Source organism: Gadus chalcogrammus, chromosome 7, assembly GCF_026213295.1.
Source record: "Gadus chalcogrammus isolate NIFS_2021 chromosome 7, NIFS_Gcha_1.0, whole genome shotgun sequence".
NCBI lineage: Eukaryota > Metazoa > Chordata > Actinopteri > Gadiformes > Gadidae > Gadus > Gadus chalcogrammus.
The window spans coordinates 13,583,214-13,594,029 of NC_079418.1; the positions used below are offsets into that span (position 1 = coordinate 13,583,214).

General features: G+C 46.2%; 1 protein-coding gene across 1 annotated transcript; it reads left to right on the top strand.

The window, feature by feature from the left end:
- The first annotated feature begins 2,059 nt into the window (after positions 1–2,059).
- On the top strand, positions 2,060–10,557 carry snx19a (sorting nexin 19a). Its single transcript, XM_056594766.1, has 11 exons — positions 2,060–3,556; positions 3,658–3,808; positions 4,233–4,333; positions 4,418–4,537; positions 4,955–5,079; positions 5,294–5,384; positions 5,898–6,057; positions 6,300–6,423; positions 7,527–7,711; positions 8,304–8,391; positions 8,999–10,557. The coding sequence occupies exons 1-11, from the start codon at positions 2,060–2,062 to the stop codon at positions 9,126–9,128; spliced, it is 2,772 nt and encodes a 923-aa protein (XP_056450741.1). The 3' UTR covers positions 9,129–10,557.
- The last annotated feature ends 259 nt before the right edge of the window (positions 10,558–10,816 follow it).

Below are 10,816 nucleotides of genomic sequence, written 5' to 3' on the forward strand. Positions count from 1 at the left end.
AAACATACACACACACACACACACACACACACACACACACACACACACACACACACACACACACACACACACACACACACACACACACACACACACACACACACACACACACACTATACATGGAAGGGATACTGTACAATGTACACAACCCTGGGTTTATGGAAGGAGCCCTCTGCCCGCATCGGTGTACTGCATCACCCTCAAGGGGTTTAGTTCGTGCTACTTCAGCACCGTCTACCCGTCTCTTCCCTAATTCCTAAACCTAACCATGTTGGGAAAGATACTAACCCTAACCCAGTATTATTATTATTAATTAAATATAGGCCTAATTATAACACTCATACACAACAACTTAAAAAATATTGGAAAGTTGTTGTGGTTGGGGAGAACACGGACCCCTCCTTATTGGAACTCTAAGCCCAACATTACTTTTACCTTTATCTCATAGTGTATGAATGCAAGCCGAAGCAGAGGTTTACACTTTAAAGTGTAGATGTAAAGTGCAACCCTCCCCCCCCTATTTTGGTCCCATCCCCTCCATATTCAGGCAAAATGAGATGAAAGGACATCAAACCTCCTTTTGTTATATTGATTAGAAAATCTTAAAATTGTACTAAAATAATCCTAATGCGGGCTGGGGATGTGGCAAGATCTGGCAGGCATCGTCACTTATATCGATGGACTCCCACGCAGATTAGAGAAACGAAATGAAATCTCACTAATGGGGAAACTGGATCCCTGTTATTTCTGAAAAGGAATGGATCGCTACGTCCAAATGGCCAACATAACATATGATAGCCTTCAAATATCTGAATTCCTGCTGTATCTCAATAAAACCTATGTGCATACAAATCATTCGATTACAACTCCAATCTTGGATCCAACTGTATTCTGTGTTTATTTAAGTGAGTGAGACAATATAAAAAAAAGGTTCTATCCCTCACTTTTGTGATTAACCCAGATAACACACCACAACGTATCCTTGCCATCTTGCCGTCTCTATGCCGTTCCATCCCTTGTCAATGCTTTCTGCCCCCTGGTTGTTTGCCCATCACCTGTTACAATGCCCGGAGACCTGTGTATAGTGAACTGTGGCCTTCCCCCCTCCAGAGGATGAAAAGCTCAGCGATCCTGAGTCTGTACATTGTTAACGTCACATCGAGGCACTCGGGGGCCTGTTTGAGGCATGGGAATCAGAAGAATGGTTTTCATTAGTGACTGGTTTTCAGCTTTGGATGAAGGGCAAATTGCCAACAGACAACTCTTTTCAAAGTACCAATATTTATTATAAGTAAATTATAAGTAAAATGGAAGTAGCTTGAATAAGTTTCCACCCCAATTACATTATTTATATTTATATGCCATTTGCACATTTACACAAAAAAAAACGTTCCCGCCAATAATTTCAATTTCAATTAGAATTTGAGCAAGACCAGAAATGAGAAATAGAGAGCAACTGAGAGACCCCCAGTTGTAGCAGTAGTAGTAGTAGTAGCCTTATAGTACTAATAGTAATAGTAATAGCAGTGTTATATTTCTAAATGGCCTTTGCTTGGAGGGCAGACCCTCCCCTTTTGTGGACATGTGAGACATGTCTGGTGTTAACCCAGTAGATTAGTGTGTTAATCTATGTTACAGGATTAGGAAGAGCTACTCTGTCTAGGAGTGGCTTCCTCTAGCGCTATGTTTTTCCTGTATCTTCCAGTTTGAGTGCTTCTGTACATCTACAGGTATGGTTTATTATTTATGATCAAATAGTATGCCCTCCTCCTTGTGTGTGTGTCTATGTGTGTGTGTGAGAGCTGCTGCACCTACTGGGTTGGCTATAGTCAGGACACTAGCTATCTAATGGTGGATCTGGATAGCTACCAAGCAACCAGATTGTCGTTTGTTATTTGAGGAGATTGTGACCAACAATGACTTACCTTGAAAGGCAGTAAACGACAAAAACTGAATATAGAAAATGTAATTACAACATAACCACAATAACAAATGCCTGATATGACTTGGATTTGAACCATGACGGCTTGTGTTGTTAAAGTTCCATTCCATCGGACCAATGGCTCCGCCCAAACGCCCGGGCACCTGGGTGCTGTCGGAGTCGCTGTGCCAGAGGAAGCTGCTGCTGCTGGCGGCTCTGGTGGCCTGGCTGGTCCTCTTCCACCTGCTGGTCAACGTCTGGCTGCTCTGCGTCTTCACCAGCCTGCTGGTGGTCCTGGGGGGCTGGCTGGGATCCCGGGCTGCCCTTGACGCCAACAGCCTCCTGCACCTGGAGCACTTCCTGCCCCTGGGCAAGTCCCAGCCGCCGCCGCTGCCCTCGGCGGAGGACGAGCACCGGCTCGACCACGAGATCCACGGCGCCGTGCACAAGGCGGTGCGGGACTTTGTGTCGTCCTGGTACCGCACCCTGCTGCCCGACTCACTGGACGGGGAGTTTGAGCGGCAGGTGCGCGCCACCATGCTGGAGTCGGTGACGGAGCTGAAGGAGCGCGCCCGGCGGCTGGACCGCAAGGCGCTGGTGCAGAGGCTGCTGGAGCTGTGCGGCGGCCACCTGCAGAGCTACATGGCGGCCAGGAAGACGCAGGCGGAGGCAGGGGAGGGAGCCGGGGAGCCGGGGAGCCTGTGGCGGCTGTACAGCCAGGCCAACCGCGCGCCTCACCCCAGCCTGCGGAGCGCGGCGGCCGAGGCCAGCTACTCCCGCGCGCTGGTCAACGTGGCGCTGCACGTGCTGGTGCCCTACCCCCACATGGAGTCCCCCACGGGGGGGTACATGGTGTCGGAGCTCATCACCTGCAACGTGCTGCTGTCGGTCATCGGCCGCATGTCCGACCCCGACTGGCTCTACCAGACCATCGTGGACGTCTTCACCAAGTCCAGGGAGCCCCAGCCGGACGGCGAGGCGGTGGACGGTCTCTACAGGAGGCCGGGGCAGCACGAGTCCTGGGCCACCTGCTGCTCGCTCTCCTCGGACCGAAGCGGCCCCTCCTTCAGCCTCTCCGACATGGATGACCCCGAGGCCTCCGACAGCCCCGCCCGCCGCCGAGATCTGTCGCCGGGCAGCGCTGTCGGCCTGACGAGCGCCGAGAACGCGGAGGTCTGCCGCGCGGGTCTCTCGCCCTCGCGCGCCAATCGCCTCTACGCCGAGTCCGACCGATCGTCAGAGTCCAAAGTGTTCTCGGCGGAGTGGCTGACGCAGAGCGAGTCAGAGGACGAGGAGGAGGGATTCTGCGACTGCGCTCCTCCCACCAATTTCTGCAATGCGATGGCCCTCAAGGACGAGGAGGCCCCCGGCTGCTTCCCGCCCCTGCGGAGCCTGGGGCCCAAGCCGATGGGGGTGTCGGAGGTCTCTCATTGGCCAGCGGGGATTGGTCAAGAACCACCTCCCGTCTCTCCCTCGAGAGGATTGGGTCTGCCCCAGATCCACTACACCTTTGAGGTGCCCAACCGCAGCAACGTAACACACATTAGCATCCAGAATGTACAAATCACCGGCACCAGCACAGCCAAAGAGCAACGAGGCAACAGCAGCCACCCCTACACGCTCTACATCGTGAAGGTACGAGCCTCGTCTCCATAGCCATAGCCCACGTTCAGATACGTGCTGATTCACGTCCTGGTGATGAGTGTTTTTCTCTGACTGCTCCCTCTGTCCGACAGTACGAGGCCGTGGTGGACTCTGAGTGCCTGAGTCTTTTGCAGCCCGCGACCCCGCACACCACCTCACACACGGTCAACCGCCGTTACAGCGAGTTCCTCAACTTACAAACCCGTCTGGAAGAGAGGCCGGAACTCAAGAAGTTCATCAAAAGTACATTAGCTTAAGAGCCTCTAAAAGCTAATCTCCATAGTTCTAAACAGAGTTTAGATGCACTAAGGGTGTTTAAACAATACTCCATAGTGTCATACAAAGAATAGACAAATGAAGGGTGTTAAAAACAATACTCCATAGTTTCATATAAAGAATTGACAAACTTAATAGTGTTACAAACATTACTCCATAGTTTCATATAAAGAACAGACAAACTTTAAAGTGGTGCAAACAATACTCATCTAAAGCAAAGCCTTTAAAACAATGCTCCATAGTTTTGTATAAAGTACACGAAACATAGAGTCTTTAAAAGACCATACACCGTAGTTTGATCAAAAGAACAGATACTCTGCCTCAGGGCCTAGTGTAATAACTACATTACTGGATGTGTCAGTGTTCTTTTTCGTTTTAATCTTCATTTAAGATATCAAAGGCCCTAAGAAACTGTTCCCGGACCTCCCGTTCGGCAACGCTGACCTCGACAAGGCAGAGAGTCGCAAAGGCCAGCTGGATACATTCCTCAAAGTGAGGGAGAATTTAATAATCATGCATGTCTTACTTCCTGTGTGGACGTGTCATGTATCCTGAGTTGGGCTCTTCCCCCTATAGCAACTCTGCAGCATCCCTGAGACGGCCAACAGCGAGGACATGCGGGAGTTCCTGGCTCTCCACACAGACTGTGGTGGGTCCTTTGACAAAAGACCCTTGGCTAAATCTAGAATCGATAAGGTGAGAGGGAAGGCTAATGGATGGAAATGTAGCAGCACCCGTAGTTGTGTTAGAAGTAGTAATTAGTACGTTAACTGCTGAACTAAAATAACTCATTCATTAACAAAACTATAATAATAATGATATAATAAATAAAGAATATGTAAATAATAATGATTTTACATTAATTATTTAGTATGTATAACCTATTCTTTAAATAGATTATTTGCAATGTCTTCAATTTGTCTTTCAATTAATTCTATCACATCTTTGAATGCTACCTTTGAGCGGGTAGCATGGAAACCTTTTTGTAGCGCTAAAGACAGACCGTCAGACAAGATGTCGATCAGAGGCTGCCGCACATTGGACTTAATCACAAACCATACGTGTTCTACAATTATCATAAAAAACCTCCCTCTTCTCCACCTGCCCCCGGAGATGGTGGTGAACGCTCTGGACACGCTGAAGACGGCGTTCCCCCGCGGCGAGCCCCCCAGCCCCACCGAGGACCTGGAGGGGGACGCGGACGGAAGGACGGTGGACAACAGAAAATACAGTTTACAGTTGAGTGTTGGAAATCAGTGTTTGTGTTATTGGCATCAACAATGTACATGTAAATGCTGCATGAATTTCTGTGTTTTCAGACCCAATTTGGTTGGAGATACACTAAAGCCAAGGCTCATTTATTTTTACGTCTGTCTAACTGTTTCTCTATCGGCCTTGTTGGTTTATCCGTTTGTTTACATGTTTGTTTATCTGTATGTTGTGATGTATCAGGAGGTTTCGCTTCCCCAGTAAAATCTCCCCTACTCTCAACATCCCTGAGTTGGAACCTAAAGTGTCCTACTGCTTCAGTGAAGGCTGCACTGTGAGTTTACAAACTAATCTACCTTGGGATTTTTTCATTTGTGATTTGAACTTCATGCTGTGAGAAAAGCCACAATCGTGTTCACTGTCTGACTGCTTTTGACACAGTGCTGAGGGGTGCCTTGTGCATCATAGAGAGAGAGAGAGAGAGAGAGAGAGAGAGAGAGAGAGAGAGAGAGAGGGTTAAGACTGGTAGAGAGAGAGAGAGAGAGAGAGAGAGAGAGAGAGAGAGAGAGAGAGAGAGAGAGAGAGAGAGAGAGAGAGAGAGAATTTTAAAGAGAGAGAGGGTTAAGACTGGTAGAGAGAGAGATAGAGAGAGAGAGAGAGAGAGAGAGAGAGAGAGAGAGAGAGAGAGAGAGAGAGAGAGAGAGAGAGAGAGAGAGAGAGAGAGAGAGAATTTTAAAAGAGTACAGGAGTTCTTTCAATTACTGATTGGGAGTTGGGCTCTGAGAGGATAATTGTTGTGCATTCAACCCCGCTGCTGTTGTCCTCTCTGGTCTCCCGTCCGAGGCAGGTCCTGAACGGTCTGTCCCTGGCCGGGCTCGAGCGCTTCACCCAGGAGCAGGAGAGACTGGTGTGTACGCCCAGAGAGACCAGAGCGAGCAGGCGTCCCAGGAGCAGGAGCACAGAGGACCTCAGCGTCCGCCGGACCTCAGTGAAGCCCCGCGGAACAGGTTGATCATCGTCTGATCCTTATTTAAAACTTATTGAGCACTGTTATCTAGTGTTCTTGATACACTATATGTCTTCTCTATGTTCTGTTTTCTAAAGCAAATGTGTGGGTGCTGTGTGTGGGTGTGTGTGTGTGTGTTTGTGTGTGTGTGTGTGTGTGTGTGTGTGTGTGTGTGTGTGTGTGTGTGTGTGTGTGTGTGTGTGTGTGTGTGTGTGTGTGTGTGTGTGTGTGTGTGCATATCAGACACTGCGGTGGCGGATGTGGTGCTGAACATCATGTGTCTGCTGATGGAGGACAACTGGAGCTGGCTGTGCACAGAGAACGTCCAGAAGGCCATACGCCTGCTGTTCGGCACTTTCATCGAGAGGTCTGGTACTTCTTAATTTAAGTTCTCTGAAATAAAAAGATCATTGTTCATTTACATGCTTGAGTAATTAGAATTTTACGTATTGCGTAATTGTAGTTTAATATCCGACTGTGCGACGCAGTGAAAAATAGAGCCTTGGAAGTCCGCCAGGTGTCACTGTTGCGCAATTAACAAAAACGTGCTTAAAATGAAAAACTTTTCATACTCCGTTTTTTTCTGACTTTCTGACACATTTGACCGCAGTTGCCAAGAATTGCAAATCTTTTAACACCAGAACCGATTATTATACCCTGTGTTTTTTTTTTAAAGTAATTTTAAACTGGCGTTCATGAACATTTCTGACTTTGAATCGACATTGACCTTCTCTGGTGTTCTCAGATTAAATTAGTGAGGGGTACGGAAAACACTACAGCAGTCAGACACGTTAAAAAGAAAATATGAAAATTATATATCTATGCATAATACGAGTGTACTCACAACAATTGATCAAGTAGGCTACTCACCACGTTTTAAGTTCTTCAATATAAGTTGAAACAATAGGCTGCAGATCGTTTAAACTTAAAAGGAGTAGTACATCCTAAAACACTAGGTTGAAGAGGAACCGGCCTTCTAGGCACGGCTAACTGGGCCGATTTGGTCTGGCAGCGGGGAGAACAGATACAGCCGATGCATCTAGGTTTTCACATGCTAGCTTCTGTTCAGCATCGTATTGGCATCTGCTCGGTTTCTGTCTTTCAGTAATGGTTTTTAGTTTCCACCTGAAAGCAAGGGGCAGTGGATTGAAATCCAACAAGGAAAAGCTGATATTCTGAGGTCTAGAATGAACAACTGATTGAAAGTTACCAAATGAGTTCTCCCAGCCGTTGTCACAAAGGGTGGCATATTGTACACGTGTAACAAAGAATAAGCCTGGTATACATATCGCTATCAGTTAGCCTAATTCATTCATTACATTTATAACAATTTACAGAATGTTAAGAGAATGAAGTATATGTATGTGTACTACTCTAATAACACATCTAGAAACACAAGAATATATCCTTTTGTAGACATAGATTAATCCTCTAATGTATGTACTTTCCTCTTCCCCTTGCGGATGATAGGTGGCTGGATGTGGCCGTGGCGCGCCTAACCAGCGCCCCCTGCTGGGTGCTCTACCTACAGGTGCTGCAGGAGGCCGTGTGGCCTGGCGGCACGCTGCCGGCCCAGCCGCGGCCCGAGCGCAGCGCTTCCCAGAGGCTCCACACCAAACAGCAGTGTCTGGAATGCCTCGTTCAGCTGCTCCCGGGTGTGTGTGTGTGTGTGTGTGTGTGTGTGTGTGTGTGTGTGTGTGTGTGTGTGTGTGTGTGTGTGTGTGTGTGTGTGTGTGTGTGTGTGTGTGTGTGTGTGTGTGTGTGTGTGTGTGTGTGTGTGTGTGTGCGCGTGCTCGTGCGCGTGCGCGTGTGTGTGTGTCTGTGCCGACGCGTCAAAGTCAAACAGGTCGTTTTTAATTGGCTGCTTTTTTCGTTTTTATTTATTGGACTATTATTATAGGCGAATTTACCTGGAAATATATTTGTATTCTGTTAAACTCATGTGCTTATTATTCTATGATACATTATACATTAATCATTTGGCATTTGATTCATGGTTTGTTCTTCAATTTTGAATCAGGCTCATTGATTGTTATAACACGCATCTAGGAATAACATTTCTTATGGAGTGAACTGATTTCCAAATATATATGTTTGAATATGTCTAAACCTCTGTTACTATGTGTGTGTGTGTGTGTGTGTGTGTGTGTGTGTGTGTGTGTGTGTGTGTGTGTGTGTGTGTGTGTGTGTGTGTGTGTGTGTGTGTGTGTGTGTGTGTGTGTGTGTGTGTGTGTGTGTGGTGAACAGAGATCATCAGAGACATGCTGGGAAACGAGAAGTACAGACTGAGCTTGGAGACCATGCTGGAATCTCTCCAGGACCATCAGATCAACAAGTGAGGAACACTGATGTCCTTTCACCAAGTATAGGACTATCGTCTCTTAAGGCACTTTTATCCAAAGCGGTCTACAGTGAATTTTATAGCTGTCATTAAGGAGCCGGTTAGGGAGTGTTATGCCTGCAGTTATCGAGAACACTGGTTCTCTACCAGTCTAGCGTCAGGACCCACATGTGTCATTGGTTAATCAATATTGCAGTTATCAGCAATGTCTTTATGTACCGTACTGTTACAAACATGGAACGAACAAAAAGCACAACAATTCGGGCTAAACTCAATTAAATATTAAGCCATTGAAACATAATTACATTTTAAAACATTAGTTCATTCATGGGTTTCATTCTAAAGATTAAGTTTTGGCATATGCTCTGCGACTCACTAGGAAAGCCATCACGAACCAGCTATGGCTTCAAACACAACCGTTGAGAATCACTGCTTCAGAGTGCAGTCATTGGTTATCTTGGAGTCAAACAGTCCCTTATAACTAGAGCTAGAGCATCCTGACCCATTCATGAATATGATATTGTTATTTATATGTGATTATGGATTATGAGGTGTGTGAAACCCCCTCTGATTCTGGCCCATCTATGTTTTCATTGTGCAGACACTTGGTGTACTGTGTCTGTGACCTGTTGATGGAGTTCCTGATCCCCGAGTCCTCAGACGAGTCCTTCCGTTGGTCTCTCCTCAACAGCCTGTCCAACTACAGTGCGAGGGAGGCACATTCGTTGTAGGCACCAGGTGGCAGACCTCTGTCATGGGTGGAGGTGGGCTGAGCCAGATTGAAGCCAGACAGCTCATTGGACCAATCAGAACTGTCAGGAGACGGACCTCCAACCTCGGCTCTCTACAGCCTTTATGCAAACAATCAGTAACAATGGATGGCGTTGATTGTGTTGATTGTACACCAACGACGACGCCAGAGTGCTGACGGCAGACTGCGGGCGCGTTCCAAAACCATTCCCTACGTTCGGTTGCTAGTTCCTGGTACCTCCAAGGAGACGAGTTGGAAGTAGCTAGTGGTCAAGCAGAAGGAAAAGGATCAGTCTGGAGATGAGACAGCTGCTTTAGATTTATTAAAGACTCATCGACTGTCCTGGGCCAATCACAACCTCCAGACTTGCTTTTCGGTGTATGTCTAATGACGGAGTTGTAATACCGTATTTACTTGATGTGTAGAATACTCTGAAATATACTCTGACCTAAGCTGCTTCGGCGGAGGCACTAAGCAGCTTCTCTAGCTCAGCCTTTCTCAAAGTGGGTGCCGCGGCACCCTGGGGTGCCCCGGGCCGTGACTGTGTCAGGGGTGCCGCCAAAAAATTACGTATTCTGACATTTAATTAAAAAAATAAAAAATAAAAAATCTGACATTTCATATATGACATATATGAATATATTGAATGCATAAATACATTCTTATTTACATATGAATGGATTAATACAATTGTAAAGTCATTTTAGTTAAACAAATATATAAAATTAACCATAAAAATCTGTCTCACGTGACGTCCCCACCGGTGTCAGCGTGACAGCGCAGCACACAGCACATTGTTTTATAATTTAACCGCGAAAATACATTTCACAAAGAGCAAGGAACAAGCATCATGGATAGTTTTTTAAAAAGAAAAGCCCCACAAGAACCAGACATGATTGACTGTGAAATGGAGCCTCAGCCTACTACTTCATGCGAGCCTTCGTCCACCAGCTCTGAGTCTGCACCAAAGGTCGCAAAGGTAGATAAGGCTAAAAAGAGAACATACAACGAAAACAAGCACTATGATGGAAAAACATTCCTGCTATCTCTGCACTTCATTTGAGGTCTCCTGGTCTCAATTTGTTGGGTTCTTGTATTGGCTGTGTTGCTGTATAGCTTGGGCGGTCCACCTCTTATGGTTTTATGGCATTTGTGTCTCTGATTTATTGTTTTGTGAAGCACTTTGTAAACCTGTGTTTTTAAAGGTGCTATAAAGTTGCTATGAAGTTGTTATTATTATTAATATTTACAGTTGTATTATGCTCTGTTCATTACTGTCCTGTCTAAATAAACAGGACATTTGCATTTACGTTTAGGCTATGCAGTGTCGTTTTTAATCATATTTTACACTGGGGTGCCTTGAGATTTTATGCACTTTTGAAAGGTGCCCTGGCTGAAAAAAGTTTGAGAAAGGCTGCTCTAGCTTACTGTGTTCTGGGATAGAGGATAAGATCGGGCGATTTGGGAGCCGCGACTATCGGAGGTCGCTCCCAGGAGAGCTATGTTAGTTCTTTAACTCATGATTACTTATCACCACTGGACTATTGTTACAACAGAGCACTATCACTGCTATACATTTCCTTTATATATTCCCCTTGTGGCTGGCTGTTGCTGTGGAAAATATATGTTATACAAAAATTATTATAACTCAGGGATAGAAGAAAGTTT